Here is a 16,151-nt window from a genome sequence, read left to right as displayed (position 1 = left end):
AGCAGCAGCTCTTACCCCCTGATGATTAATGTTAATACAGTTTGTGATCAGCATAAGTAGAAATAAACAAGGTTGTTACCTTGAATGCCTTGACCAAGGTTGTAGCAGCAGCCGATGGAGTGGCCCTAGCTGTAGCCAATTTGGACTTAGAGGTGATGGTCTTGGTACGGATCTTCTGGTGAGTCAAAGCAGTTAAGGTGGGGGCATTGTAGCCGATCGGTGATATCGGGGAAACAAGCTGAAGATCGAAGGGTTTCCCACTTTTGCTCACAGATGGTGCTGGGTTGTTAACCTGTCATAAGAGAGTCAGTTACTGATATATGAAGGGAAAAGTAGAAGGGAGTTAAAAGAAACTTACCGCGTCATCAGGGATGGCATATTCAGGGTCGATCATGTGCCGATATGTGTGAGCAGAAGTTGCAAACAGTTGTTCCTTCCACTCTCGCCACCATTGCTTATATGACTCGGTGATGAAGGATACTGGCGTCCAGGTGGATATATCAACATCTGTAGTATCGGCATCGGGGGAAAGTTGTACTACCTTGTTCCAATCTGTTCCACAGGTGATTGTTTCCCTGGGTTTGATCACATCGGCAAAGCAAAGTTTGATTGGCAGTTGCCCAAAAGCCAATTGACGGGATACTGCCGATGGGTTGTAAAATTCATATGTAATGATGGTGTTTTTCCCGCTACCAAATGTATTTACTGGAATTGCCCTGGGAGTAATGATGGCCATCATGAGTTCCTTATCCTGATTCAGGGTGTCATCGGCAAAGTTGAAAAGAAGGGGGAATCTGTTTTCCTCGTCAATATAAGGTACCCAGGCTCTGTGATCACGAGAAAGACCATTGTAGAAGCTTTGGAAGAATCTGCCGATCTGGTCTTCATTGGCCTCTGTTCCAGGAAGGACAATTATGGCTTCACCAAAATTGTGGGGTGAGCGTGTTGCCGATTCATCGTCCCCGAGCACATGGTCTTCAGCAATTTCTCGTGGGAATTGTTGGGCAAAAAAGTCCCATTGCAAACGTTTGTGCATATGGGCATTCAGCCACATGTTGATAAACCACCACGGGCCTCCTAGGTTGCCGATGGGTTCGCCAAGCAAAAGTTTCTGAGACACTTGATGAAGAAGATGATAAGTGGAGCTCAGAAGGTATCGGCCGAGAGGAAACCTTACACCATTAGCCAAAAGTTCAGCTGCGGGGAGGAAGGCGTTGGTTGGTCCTACTGATCGACCACAGAAGATAAATTTTTCTAACCACATATTCAAGAATGTGGCATGTTCCCTCTGGTTAAGTGTCCCGGTCTTCTGGTATTCTTGAATGTATCCCGTCCAACCCCGATGTTGCGGGTATTCACCCTATATTCAGATTTTCTACCATAGATGGAGCCTTCATCGGCAGTTGAAATATCCAAGCCAGTGAGCATGTGGACATCGGCAAGTGTGGGAGTAGCTGGGCCATGTCCAAACATAAAAGTGTTTGTTGTGTCTGACCAGAAGTAAGCAGCTGCAATCATCATTGATTCATTCTTCTGCATATCGGCAATAGATAGCCTAATGCATTGGTCTAGCTTCCGTTCTGCCCAGTATACTTGCATCGATCTATTAACCCTCAAGTACCAATCTTTCCACCCTTTGGTGGTTTTGGGCCAAGATCGGAATGTGTCTTTCCATAAATTTAGAGAGAAATTTTGGGCTCTAAAGGGGATTCTGTTAACCTCTGCATTAATCAGATCAGTTGGATCTGGGTTGCCCATTGGTCCTAGGCATTGAACATGCGGCTGATTGGTTAGAATAACTAATTTGTTGCGCAGTTCCTGAGTTTAAAGGATCCGGAGAACAAAAGAAAGGAAAAATCACCAACTGTATGGATTTGCAAAAACTAGGGGAATCAAAGTAAAAGGTAATGGAAGTAGAGCGAACCGCAGGGACGTCGAAGTTGATTGCCATTATCTTGAGGAAGATGGGGGCACGAGCCGGAGACTTGAGGTTAACGCTGGAGAAGAGTTCTTGTTGGTTGAGGTCGCGCAGTTGTTCGTTGGAGTCGCCGCCGGAAAGAGAAAATGTCAAAGATTGGAGTCTGAGGGTAGAAAACGAGTGTTCCGGAGGAATCTATTTATAAGCCGCTTGGAGTAGGGGTATTTTGGACTTATCTCTATACCGCGCGCATGTAGGTCGAGGTGGTTCAGATGAATATGGTAACTGTTCGCACGATAATCAGGGGATTGTACAGATAAGTTGATGGTAAGTAATCATGATTTGGAAGAGATATCAATACAGGATATTTTAATTCTGAAAATGACAGCATTATCATGTTAAGATCTTGCCGATGGGTTATTGTTTCGGTATCTTAACCATAATCAAGGCAAGAGTGGTTGGCGATTGTGCGATATTTATTGAAGTGCGTGAATCTGGATTAGATTTGATTGGATTTGATAACAGATCAAGTTCTGGCTTGGAGAATGAGTTACGGTAATCGGGCGAAGGCAAACGTTATCTGGAGTAAATTTCGGAGCATTAATGGTTTTATACTCTGAAATTGGGGGGCATGTGTTGACACCATTTTTTGCACGTGTCAAAATGATCGGAGTGGACTAATCGGCAAGGGGAAAGTTACTGTATATTCTGATAGCCGATGAAAGCCAGCTCGTAAAGATGGTTGCCGATAGCTGGTGGTGGTCGATGGAAAGGTTGATTTAGACTCGGGCGTTGCCGATGAGGTTGGAGGTGTTATTGTCGATGCCGATGAAGGGAGGCTTGAAGACTACTGCCGATGAAACAGGGAGTATGCCGATGAAGGAAGACTTGAAGACTACTGCCGATGAAACAGGGAGTATGCCGATGAAGGAAGACTTGAAGACTGTTGCCGATGAAACAGGGAGTATGCCGATGGAAAGGAGGACGGTGAGATTTCCATCGTAATTGAGGCGGACAGGGAAATAGATAGGAGTTGATTTCCTTTTCTATATTTGTTAGAGTATGATTCATGTAAGAGTCACGTGTTTCCTTAGATATGGGCTTGGTGTCCTAGTTGTGTTTGGTTGTGTCTCTTTAGATCAGGGTATAAATATGGAGTGAGGGGCAATGTAATAAATATATCAATCAATATCAAAACCAATTTTTACTCCTATTTGCATCTACTTACTTTTCGGGACTTCGTCAATTTGCATATTTTTTTTCTTTTCACGAGTTCTCACTGATTCGGCGAGTTGCATTGCTTCAGTGCGACCTTCGGCGATTCTCGAGTTCCGCGTGAGTACCTCTTGGCCGTGACTTCCGGGCGTATCGCTGTTGTCAGGACCAAAGTGCTCATATCTTCATCCTTGTCGATTAACAGGTCAAATCGACTGGCACGCCTTGGATATCGATTCGGGTATTAGCCCTTTGTGTTTGCAGATCCACTTTTGCATCAACAGAAGTCATTGCTTATACATCCTACTGCAGTTGAATGAAACTGCTCCTGCATCAACTGACCGTCCAAATCTATGTTACCCTGAGTTGCTTCCCCTTCCACCCCTAATTCTTGCTCATTGCCTCCAACACCGTCAATGGATGGCCCGTCCTGGACACCCTGCATCATGTGCCCATTCTCCACCACCGCCTTAGCCATGGGCATATTGGAACCTTAGAGCACCCTAGTGTGGTGGGACCAGTGAGCAGGGTCGCGCAAGGGCATGAGGACATAGTGTGCCCTAGTCTTCCCAGTATCAAACCTCCCCTTTAGTGTGAAATCACCGCCAAACTTTGCACTCAAATGGACACAAAGGTCGTTGAAGCTAGGAGGTTCATCAAACCATTCCAATTCTTCTTCCATATCCTCAAACATACCATCTTCTATCCTAACACTTTCTCCGTATAAAACTCTAACACAACAATCCATCTACAAAAGCATTTCAAGAAACTTCATCAATTCGTCGAAATCATCGTACGTAATGTCCATAGTAATATTAATACCTATTCTAACTATAACTATACTAACTAATCTAATATTAACATCTATACAAGGCTAACTATAACAACTAATGTATAACTAGACTCACTAGGGGAGTAGCTCGCGGCAGCAGCGCTCGTCCTCTCAGCGGCGGCAGTCGCGGGCGATGCAATGAGGGCGGTGGCGGGCACGGCCGTGGCCAGAGGCCGCGGCGGGCGGCCGGAGGTGGTGGCGCGGCGGGCAGCCGCCGTGCATGGCTGGAGGCCACGGCGGGTGGCCGGAGGGGATGTCGCGCCAGCGTGCGGGCAAGGCGGGCAGCTGACGGACGTGGTGTGCCGGCGTTTGTGGTGCGGTCGGCATTTTGTGGCGCGTGCTGGCATTTTGTGGCGCGGCGGGAGCGGCGTGCGGCAGGAGCGGTGGCTGGCACTGCCGGCGGCGGGCGTGGTGGATAGGAGCGGCGGGCACGAATTCACAGCGGGCGCGGCGGGCAGACGGAACTGGGCTGCGGACATTTTAGCCGGCTCTGCCGCGCCACCGATTAGAGCGCGTCACTGCCGCGCCAAGTTCGGTGGCACGGCAGGCCCTGCCACGTCACCGGTCAGCAGCCCCGGTCGTCGCCACATCATCCTACCGCCACGCCACCATGCATGGCGCGGCACAGGCGTTTCGCCGTACCATGGCAATAGGCACGGCCAAAAGTGTTACTTTTGAAACAAAAAACAGTGTTAGATTTAAAATTAGTTTACAAAAAGTGTTAAAAATAGAAAAAAATCAGAATCACCGGCAAAAATCAAGTATTTGTGGACTTGTTTGGAAACAAAAAAATATTTGTTTAAAATATGTTTTCTTCTTGTATCCACCTGATTATAAGAGCGGGATATATATTACGCGACTAGGTGTGATATGCAATCTTTGTACATGCCACCATGGGGAGAAGGTGATCGCGCGAATCATCGAACCTCAAAAGATAAATCTTGTATCTTCATTGTTCCTGTGGTTTGCGGATTCTACACTTGCTCTTTACTTTGTGCAATCTCGTGCCTGCGTAGTCGTTTTGCCCACTTGCTTGTTTGCCTCATGTAGTTTTTGTTGTTGTTTGAGTAGCTTGCTAGTTCTACTGGCAGCTTGTTAATTACCATGATCACTAGAATTGTGTAGGAGCTTGTGAATGACCCTGGTTTGGTTTTGATAATTGAGTGATAACCTAGGTGGACTAATATGTGTTGATGTGAGATACATAGGTGCTTAGTCCATAGCAACACTTAGAAAAAACCTAGTGCTCAACCATAGTCTGGTGACTCAAGATGATTATGGCCAAGAATGGACGTTTTCCTTTTCTTGAGATATACACTCACAACAGTACAATCCAAAGCCCCTAAAAACATTTAATGCCCCCCCATAAAAGAATTTACTAATTTAGCAAAAATAAAAAATACACATATGCAGGGAATTCACATATATTATGACAAATGAAACGTAGGAAAATGTATCCCACACTTTTAATCTGGTGCATATATAGAAAAAAAATCATATTTTACATTAAATGTTTTTAACCCAGCGGTGCTGGGATCATTGCAACATGCCGCCACCAACGGAGATCTCCTTGACAAGATCCTTATAAGCCTTGGATGCCGGAGCTCAGTCGTTAGTGTCGTGCACACCAGCAAGTGCTGGCCTCGCGGCACCTCGACGGAGCTGGTCTCGCTGTGCGCTCCCCACTGTTGTACCCTAACAAGGACACGGACAAGGCCATGGTGCTCCCATGGTTGCCGTAGCCATCCACCTTCTCGGAGTACGCCCATGTGATGCTTCTCCCAGCCGACCACGATGACGATGCCTTGTGCTACCGCTTCAGCGTATGCACCTAGGAGTCAGACAATAAGGTCGTGGCACTGGTGTGTGTCCTACGGTCTGGCTCCTGGGCCATCCGCTGCATAGCCATGGGTCTTCTCAATAAGTCAACGGTCCATATCCTGCCTACTATTGTGCTCGCCTGCGGCAAGATCTATATGGTGACCCAATACATCCTAGGACTAGATCGACCTCGCCGAGGAGAGATTCTTCATCGTCGATCTCCCTGAGGGTGCAGCGCTTGATCAGTACCCAGGCAACCTTGTCCATTGCCAAGGGAGGACTCTGTCCTCAACAACTTCCATGTGGATGGGGCGAATTGAACAGGCTCAACGCGTCTGGCTCCGCAGGATGAATGATGACCGTGGGCATGGCAGCAGCACCAACAGGTGGGCGGTGCTGGGGACAACATCCCATGCCACCTAAGCCGATTCACTGTCGCTGAATGCTACGGGGAGATAAGGCCGCAGGCTGTGTGGGAGCGCCTACTAGCTAGGATCCACAAGGAGCGTGACATCATTGTCGGGCATGAGGCGGTGCATGCGCTCGAGGAAGATGGCTTCCCCACAGAGGAGTGCGAGGTGGTCGGGGCCGAGTGTGCGCCACAGGCCGGCGGCCCAAAACAAGCGTGGCCAAGAATGCCACTGCAGCTGTCCAGGTACACAATACCAGTTAGCAAAACGAGCCCGGCGGTAAAATGATTGGTATGCGAAAGTTTAATGTGCTGAACACTTGGTCTGGTAGGTTGGGGCTAAGTAGGCAACACACAACAAGTCAGGGTTTATTTAGAGGTTTCCACTTTGAAAACCAAATCTGATTTCTTTGGGCTATAAATGTTTTTTGTTTACTGAGATATACTCCAACAATAATACAATCCAAAGCACCTTAAAATCATTTAATGTCCCCCCATAATAGAAGTTACTAATTTGGCAAACATAAATAAATATATCCAGGGAATTCACATAAATTATGACAAACCAATCCTAGGAAAATGTGTCCCACACTTTTAATCTGGTGCATATATAGAAAAAAAATCATATTTTACATGAAATGTCTTTAACTGAGCAGAGCTCCCATCGTTGCACCACGCCCTCACCAACGGAGATCTCCTTGACAAGATCCTTCTCCGTCTCGGATGCCAGAGCTGCCTGGTTAGTACCGCACTCACCAGCAAGTGTTGGCCATGCGGCGCCTACACTTGACGTGCTTGCTTGGGGTCTACGTGTCCAATGGAGGCATCTCTGGCTTGGAGTTCATCCCGCTTCTTGATGCCTGTAGCACGGAGGTGAGTGCTGACTTCGGTTTCGGCGACTCGCCGGTGTCGAACGTTTGGGACTGCTGGAACGACTTGGTCCTCTTCGAGTTCTGTGGCGAGACCTTCCACCGTGCTTGTCTCGCTGTGCGCTCCCCACTGTTGTACCCTATCATAGGTTAGGCCATGGTGCTCCCACAGTCGCCACAGCCATCTTCCTTTTGGAGGGCCGCCATGCGATGCCCCTCCCAGCCGACCACGGCAACGACGCCTTGTCCTACCGCTTTAGCGTCTGCACCTAGGAGTCAGACAATAAGGTCATGGCACTGGTGTGTGTCCTACAGTTCGGCTCCTGGGCCATCTGCTGCATAGCCACGGGTCTTCTCGATAAGTCAACGGTCCATATCCCGCCTACTATTGTGCTCGCCTGCGACAAAATCTATATGGCGACCCAATACATCCTAGGACTGGATCGACCTCGCCAAGGAGAGATTCTTCATCGCCGATCTCCCAGAGGGTGTGGCGCTTGATCAGTACTCAGGCAACACCTTGTCCACTGCCGAGGGGAGGACTTTGTCCTCCACCTCTTCCATGTGGATGGGGCAAATTGAACAGGCTCAAGGTCTAGCTCCGCAGGATGAATGACAACCGTGGGCATGGCACACTACTACAGAAATCATTTTTGCTGGCACGTTGTTTTTTTTTTCACAGGCGGTTCACAATTTCATGACGCCAGTACAAAAAATAGGGTGGGCCCAGCAAGAGAACCGCCTGTGTAAAACAATTTACACAGGCGGCTCTCCTATCTCTACCGCCTGTGTAAATACGTGTATTTACACAGGCGGTTTACAATGACAACCGCCTGTGTAAATACCATTTACACAGGCGGCTGACATTATAAACCGCCTGTGTAAATACAGGTATTTACACAGGCGGTAGAGATAGGAGAGCCGCCTGTGTAAATTGTTTTACACAGGCGGTCCTCCTTACCAACCGCCTGTGTTAATGCTGCTATAAATTCCCTTCGTCCACCTCCAGACAAGAACAGTTACTCGCGTGCTGTGTGCACAGTGGCGGACAGAGAAGTGGCGATTCCAAGGGGGGGGAGGTTTTGAACTTCATTTCTTTGGTGAGAAACTTCCAAAAGGTTTTGAACTTCATTTTTGCTTATACTTAGGGTTTGTTATTCAAGATGCCATCTCCGTTTAATTAATTCTTATAATTATAAAAATGAGTTTAAATAATTATTTAAATTTTTTATTTTGTAAATTCTGTAGGAGGTAGGTTTTCATATCTATTTAATTGATGGAGGATAGAATCTTAGTTATGAGGGGTTATTTTCGTTTTGTTTTTAGAGTGACATACAATATTTTCCTAACTAATTACAGATAAATATGGAGAGGTCATTATGGATGTACAACTTATCAAGATTAGACCCATCTTATGTAGTGGAGGTCCAAAAATTTATTGATGCCGTGAAGATACATGCTCAGAGAACAAAGGCGAAGCACATATGTTGTCCATGCGCAGACTGTAAAAATATTGTGGTATTTGACAATGTGGAAGCAATCACTTCTCATCTGGTTTGCAGAGGATTTGTAGAGGACTACTTGATTTGGACAAAACATGGTGAGGGTAGTTCTACACCTTATATGCGGACAACTGACAACACTGCAAGTAACATCAATGTGGAGGGTCCAATGCCATATCTCAATGAATGTGATGCTATGCCAGATATCAATGAAACCCATCATGCTATGCCAGATGTCAATCAAACTCATAATTCTACGTCCGATGTTAATGAAACTCAGCATGTTAACACTGATGCCATTGAAGATGCAGATTTCTTAGAGGCAATAATGAACCGTTGTGCGGATCCATCAATATTCTTCATGAAGCGAATGGAAGCCTTGAAGAAGGCAGCAGAAGAGCCTTTGTACGACGAGTCGAAAGGTTGTACCAAAGAGTGGTCGACACTACGGGCTGTTCTTCAGTTTTTGACGATTAAGGCTAGATATGGTTGGTCCGATGCTAGTTTCAATGATTTATTGCGTGTACTTGGAGACCTTCTTCCTAAGGAGAACAAAGTGCCTGCTAACACATACTATGCAAAGAAGCTAGTCAGTCCACTTACGATGGGTGTTGAGAAGATCCACGCATGTAGAAATCATTGTATTCTATATCGGGGTGATCAGTATAAAGACTTAGACAGTTGTCCAAACTGTGGTGCTAGTAGGTACAAGACGAATAAAGATTATCGAGAGGAAGAGAATGCAGCCTCTGTTTCTTCAGGGAGGAAGCGAAAGAAGACGCAAACAAAGACTCAACAAGACAAACGTTCAAAGCCCACTAGCAATATCGAAGTGGACTATTATGCGTTGAGAAGAATTCCTGCATTGGTGATATGGTATCTCCCTGTGGTTGATCGTTTGAGGTGTTTGTTTGCAAACCCTGATGATGCGGAACTTGTGACCTGGCATGCTTCTGATGAAAGGAAAGATGATGGAAAGTTACGACATCCAGCCGATGCAAAGCAATGGCAAGAATTCGATAAGAAATATCCAGACTTTGCCGAGGATCCACGAAATGTAAGGTTTGCTCTGAGTACTGATGGAATGAATCCATTTGCCGAGAGGAGCAGCACGCACAGCACATGGCCAGTGATCATGACAATATACAACCTTCCTTCATGGTTGTGTCAAAAAAGAAAATATCTTTTGCTAACCATTCTTATTTCTGGACCTACACAACCTGGAGTTGATATGGATGTATTTCTAGAGCCCTTAATGCAAGAGATGCAAATACTATGGGAAGTGGGTGTGAAAATGATCGATGCGTTCCGCAAAGAGACATTCACACTGAGAGCAATTATTATTGTCACAATTAATGATTATCCTGCTCTCTTCTCATTATCAGGCCAGTTCAAGGGAAAGGTTGGTTGTGTAGAGTGCATAGATGGAACATGGCACGTGTCTCTTCCTCCATCTAACAAGATAGTGTACATGAGGCATAGAGGTGGCTACCGGCAGGCCATAAGTACCGCTTACAAAAGATGAATAAGTACTTTGACAATATGGATGAATCAAAATCTACTGCTCCATCAGGTTATAGTAAAGGGCACAGAGTGTATAAGATAGTTGAGAATGTCAAGTTTGTGTTTGGAAAAAAGACCAAAGATGGGAAACCAAGAAAGGTTGTGAAGGCAAATGAGGGGGACACATTCAAGAAGAAGTCTATTTTCTTTAAGTACTTATCGTACTGGAAAGACTTAGACGTACGACATGCGATCGATGGTATGCATGTTCAGAAGAATGTGTTTGACAGCGTAGTTGGAACTTTGCTAGACATAAAGAGCAAGACAAAGGAAGGTCTCAATTCACGTTTGGACATGCAACATTTAAAGATCAGAAAAGAACTTCACCCTGTACTCCTAGAGAATGGGAAGTACCATCTACCGGCAGCAAGCTATAACCTAAACAGAGAGGAGAAACATGCAATGTGTGTGTGGTTGAAGAATTTAAAAGTTCCATCTGGTTTCTGCTCCAACATAAGGAGTCTTGTTTCAATGAAAGACCTTACACTCACCAACTACAACTCACATGATTGTCATGTAATGCTGACCACTTTTCTTCCTATTGCCATCAGGGCTATAAATCCAGTGTTCTTAAAGATGGCAATCACACGGTTGTGCTACTTCTTCAATAAGATATCTGAGAAGGTAATTATCCGTGATGAGTTAGAGTCCCTACAGAAATTTGCTGCAGAGACATTGAGCCAGTTGGAGATGTGCTTTCCCCCAACGTTCTTTGATATCATGGTACACCTTATTGTTCATTTGGTGCCTCAAATTGAGGCATTGGGCCCCATGTATTTCCATGAAATGTGGACGTATGAGCGTTTCATGTCAATATTGAATGGCTATATGTCAAATCGTGCTCATCCGGAGGGTTCCATGATAGAGGCATACACTACAGAAGAGGCCATTGAGTCTGGAGGACCATTATGTAATAATCTCCTAAAAGACCAGGTATCAATTGGTTTGCCTCCGTTGCGACATGAGGGAAGGCTTGGTGGACGAGGGAGGATGGGACGGAAATCATTCATCCCACCAGATTACAACATAGTCCTAGAGGTACATTACAGCATACTACAACAACTCATAATAATGGACCCATTCACCAAGCAGCACATGAAAGAGCTTCGTGAGGAGAATCCAGGATGCACAAATGATTGGGTACACAAGGAACACAAGCGTCGGTTCACCGCATGGCTAAAGAATTTGGACATGACAGATGAATCAGAAACCATCAAGATTTTAGCATCTGGACCATCAAGCCAGGTCATATCATGGCAGAGCTATGACATTAGTGGCTTCACATTTTCCACCAGTTTTAGGGACACCAAGCGCATGGCACAGAATAGTGGCATTCGATGTGAGGCTGTAGATGATACAACTGGTGAAGAAACTACATACTTTGGATTCATTGATGACATATGGGAGGTTGAATATGGTCCACGCCTGCAGATTCCAGTGTTCCGATGTCGATGGGTTCAAGATAAACATGTCACTGTGGATAACTATGGCCAAAGAGTTCTTGATCTAAGTAAAGTAGGTTACAAAGATGATCCGTGGATCCTTGCTAACCGTGCTGCACAGGTGTTCTATGTGGAATAAATTCTATCTACGAATGAAAAGAAAAGTACCCAAAAGCCAAAGCACGTAGCAATCCCTGGAAAGCAACAAATTGTAGGAGTTGATGGTGTAATGGATTTAGAGGATGTTAACCAGTTCAGCGAGATGTCTCTTTTTACAAACTTTGAAGAAAAGATAAAAAATGTGGAGAAAAGTATCCCGCAAACCTCTTTGCCCTGGGTGCGCCATGATGGACAAGGAAGGACTGTAGCACGCTAGATTGTTTATCATGTAACTAATGTATCACTTATCATTTGTACCTAATGCTACTCTTTCTTATTAAGCAAGATGTTTACATTTCCCCTTGTTGTATACCTTTGGACTATGATATTATTTTCTAACTTAATTAAACAAATCTTAATTAAAACCTCTTTCCCCTTCTTGTATACCTTTGGATTCTATATTATTTACTAACCCAAGGTACATGAAATATTAACTAACCCTAATTAACAAACCTTTAATTAAAAACTTAATTAATTCACGAACCCTAGGTACATGAAATAATAACTAACCCTATTAAACAAGCCTTTAATTACTAACTAAATTAATCCACTAAGTACATGAAATAATAAATAACCCTAATTAACAAACCATTATTTACTAACTAAATTAATCCACAAACCCTAATTAAGTACATGAAATAATAACTAACCCTAATTAACATACCATTAATTACTAACTAAACTAATTCACAAACCCTAAATAAAGGGAATAAATAACCTTTAATTACTTACTAAATTAACTAACAAACCTATTATTAATAAACACTAACTAAATTACTAACTAACTAAATTAGTATAGACGGGCCCAGCAGGCAACGCTGGCCCAGGAGGCCCAGCAGGCAAGGCGGGCCCAGCAAGCAACGCTGGCCCTAAATAAAGGGAATAAATAACCTGAATTCCTGTGGAAAATGAAAAAAACATTAGTACAGACGGCTGTTGATGAGGGCCGCCTATACTAATGTATTAGTACAGGCGGCCCTCATTAACAACCGCCTGTACTAATATATTAGTACAGGCGGCGGTCAATGACGCCCGCCTGTGAAAAGATTTTTACAGGCGGTGGTCAATATGGCCCGCCTGTACTAATGTGCTCCAATATAAGTTCCCGCGCGTGGACCGCGAAAATTTCTAAGTCCCGGAGGCGCGAGTTCAGAAATTGGACGCCGTCAGGCTGCCGAAATCCGCCGCCGCTCCGCCACCGCTCGCCGGACCGCCACCGTCGTGAGCTGCCGCCGCCACGCCGCCGAGGGACCTCCACTCCGCCGCAGCGAACCGCCGCCGCCAGCAGCTGCCGCGCCGCGCCAGGAATCCGCCTACGCGCCGCCGCCGCGACGTCGCCGGAACGCCGAGAGGTAGGCCGTGCACACCCGCCACCGCCGAGCTCTGCTCCGAGGCGGCTCCGATCGGTGCGGTGGCAGCTGCCATGTGCGCCGCCGCGCGCGCGCCCCTCTGAGCGCCGGCGGCGTTGCCTGCTGGGCCTGGCAGGCCCTTGCTGGGCCTGCTGGGCCTGGCAGGCCGCCTTGCCTTTTTTTTAATTAATTAGTAATGTTTTATTAGTGTTTGTTAGGTAATTTTGTTAGTAATTAGCTAATTTAGTTAGTAATTTAGTTAGTTAGTAATTAGTTAATTTAGTTAGTTAATTTAGTTAGGGTTTGTTTGCAAAATTTAGCAATGTTTTTTGTTATGGTTTTTTATTAATAGTTAGTAATATTTTTTGTTAGGGTTTATTTAGTAATTAGTTAATTTAGTTAGTTAATTTAGTTAGTGTTTATTAATAATAGGTTTGTTAGTTAATTTAGTAAGTAATTAACGGTTATTTATTCCCTTTATTTAGGGTTTGTGAATTAGTTTAGTTAGTAATTAATGGTATGTACTATGTTTTTTGTTAGGGTTTTTTCCATAATTTAGCTATGTTTTTTCCATGTTAATACTTATATTTCATGCATAATTAGGGTTTGTGAAATAATAATTAGTTTGTTAAATAGGGTTTCCTATTTAATATTCATTATTTAGGGTTTGCAAATTAGTGTTAGTTAATTAGGTTTGTTAATAATAGGTTCGCTAATTGATTAGGCTATGTAATCCATGTTAATACTTGTATTCCATGTTTATACTTATATTCCGTGGTTATACTTATATTTCATGCAGATGAGTACTCCATCAAATGCTGAGCAGGCCGATGCCCAGATAGGTACACCGGGATCTGACTCCTCTGGATCCGAACCTTATAGGAGCCCGAGCGTATCACCGCGTGAATCTCCTAGAGCTAAGAAGGCCCGTCTTGAGTTGGAACGTGACCCTAATTACGAGCCTGAAGATGAGCCAAATGATGATGAGGTATATATGCTCGTAGATTGTCTATACGAGAGAATAATGCATGTGTATGTATGTACCTAACAATTGAATTGACAGGAGGTAGAGCAAACTCCTGGATGAGCTCCAGCATCCCCGTATATTTATGAGCCACCGTCGTCATCCCCAATACATGATATGTCATTCTCGCTGGATGAGCTCTAGGGGCCAGCCAAGAACATGCCTGAGCAGCAGACTCCGCCAGCCAAGAAGGACACAACACCAGAGAAGGAGGTAGAGCAAACTCCCCCGCCACCACCAAAGTAGAATGAAGATGAGCAAACTCCCCCGCCACCACCAAAGCATAAGGAAGCAGAGCAAACTCCCCCACAAGCACCGGCCTCCAAGAAGGCAAAGAAATTTCCAATTCCAAAATTGGTTTCTCCCTATGAGCCAAAAAAGGGGAAAGCAGCAGGCACAGTTCTATTTCTGAAAGGGCTTGGAAAGCAGCAGACGGCACGAGTCGTTGAGCTCGAACCGTCACAGAATAAGGAAGCCGCCGGCCAAGCAACTGAAGCCGTGCCACCAACAAAGGAAGCCCCAAGTGGCGATGTACATGTCGAACCGCCATCAAATACACCATTGACCCTTAAGGATATAAGAAAGCCAACGGTTGATGATTATGTCAATGTCCCCAGTAACTATGTGCCCGGAAGGCCTATGCTGCAATGGACGGTGCTTGAAAAGGGTCCATGGACGATAAAAAGGTTTCATGACTGGTACATGAGAGCAGTGAATGCTGGCCTGCATGCAGTTAGTGTTGACATACCAGCAGACGTGTTTGCTACTGGCAAGGATAAAAGCGGGGCATTTGTTACCTTCGAGGACATGCACCTGCTGTTGAACTATAGGAAACTTGACGTCCAACTCATTACAATCTGGTGCCTGTAAGTATCACTCATGCACACACATTGTTATTATTAAATTTGGAATGTGATAAACTCTAATATGTGGATGTTGTATGTAGTTTGCAAGACCACGAGCAGAGATCGTTAACTATAGGATCGATGGTCGGTTACCTGAGTCCAATCAGGTTACAAGAAAATATGCACAAATTTGTACTTACAAATGAAGATAGAGCAAAGATAGAGAAGGACAAAACACCAGAACAATTTACAGAAGCTGTAAAGGAATATGCCCTCTATCTCGGTAGAGCAATGCTGAGATATAAGTACAGGGATTTTATATTGGCACCCTACAACTTTGGGTAAGCGTGACCTCGTATACGTACTTCAAATTATCGTGTTAACCCTAAGTACATGTGTCGCTCACTCGTTTATTCATGCAGTGACCATTGGATTGTTTTTTATATTTATCCATTCGAAGGGAAGGTGCTTGTCCTAGACTCCTTACATTATCCTCCTCAGTCGTATCAAACATTCCTGATTCATTTAGAAAGGTGAGCCAACATGCAACCACATCCGTACTTATATGAATTAGAGTTTCTAAATAACTATAGTGTTTTATATTCGATATCTACAGGGCATGGCGGTTTTATAAGAAGCAAAAAGGACCGGTCGACGCCGCCCGCTCAGATCCTAGTGTGCCATTGACGATACAACACCATTATCCGGTAAGTTGTCCGAACACATATCATCATATAAATAATACACAAGGCATGACAATTTTAGTTTAATCTTTTGCTCATTAATTACATAGTGCCACAAGCAACCACCTGGATCGGTCTACTGCGGATACTATGTGTGTGAGTTCATAAGGCAGCGGGGACGATACGTCAGGGACAAAAATATGGTAAAAAATATCTATGTATGAAGTTTTCTCATTAAAGTTGGAAATATTAATATTGGACATGTGTCAATGATGCTTTTAAACTTTGTTTCCAGCCGAGAAGCAAAGGAAAGGACGTGCCATTCACTCCAAAAACTATGGAAGATATAGTAGCAGACTTGTGCGGTTTTATTATGAGAGAAATAATTCCAAGTACCGGATCATATTTTTATGAAGCCGGTGATTTAGCAAGTGAAAGATTTAGAGCGCTGACAGACCTAGCAGGTCTAAACTTGAAACGAAATGACATGTAAACACCAAATGGTTGAACTCATAACATG

General features: G+C 44.6%; 1 protein-coding gene and 1 pseudogene across 1 annotated transcript; both read left to right on the top strand.

Moving 5' to 3' along the window:
- The first annotated feature begins 4,103 nt into the window (after window positions 1-4,103).
- On the top strand, window positions 4,104-7,765 carry LOC136543219 (uncharacterized; annotated as a pseudogene).
- A 2,343-nt stretch (window positions 7,766-10,108) lies between these two features.
- LOC136543218 (uncharacterized) lies at window positions 10,109-11,710 on the top strand. Its single transcript, XM_066535728.1, has one exon. It carries the CDS (start codon window positions 10,109-10,111, stop codon window positions 11,708-11,710), a length of 1,602 nt encoding a protein of 533 aa, XP_066391825.1.
- Window positions 11,711-16,151: the final 4,441 nt, after the last annotated feature.

Source organism: Miscanthus floridulus, chromosome 3 (genome assembly GCF_019320115.1).
Source record: "Miscanthus floridulus cultivar M001 chromosome 3, ASM1932011v1, whole genome shotgun sequence".
NCBI lineage: Eukaryota > Viridiplantae > Streptophyta > Magnoliopsida > Poales > Poaceae > Miscanthus > Miscanthus floridulus.
The sequence above is the reverse complement of the archived record's forward strand: the minus strand, read 5'-3'. Positions and strand labels throughout refer to the sequence as shown.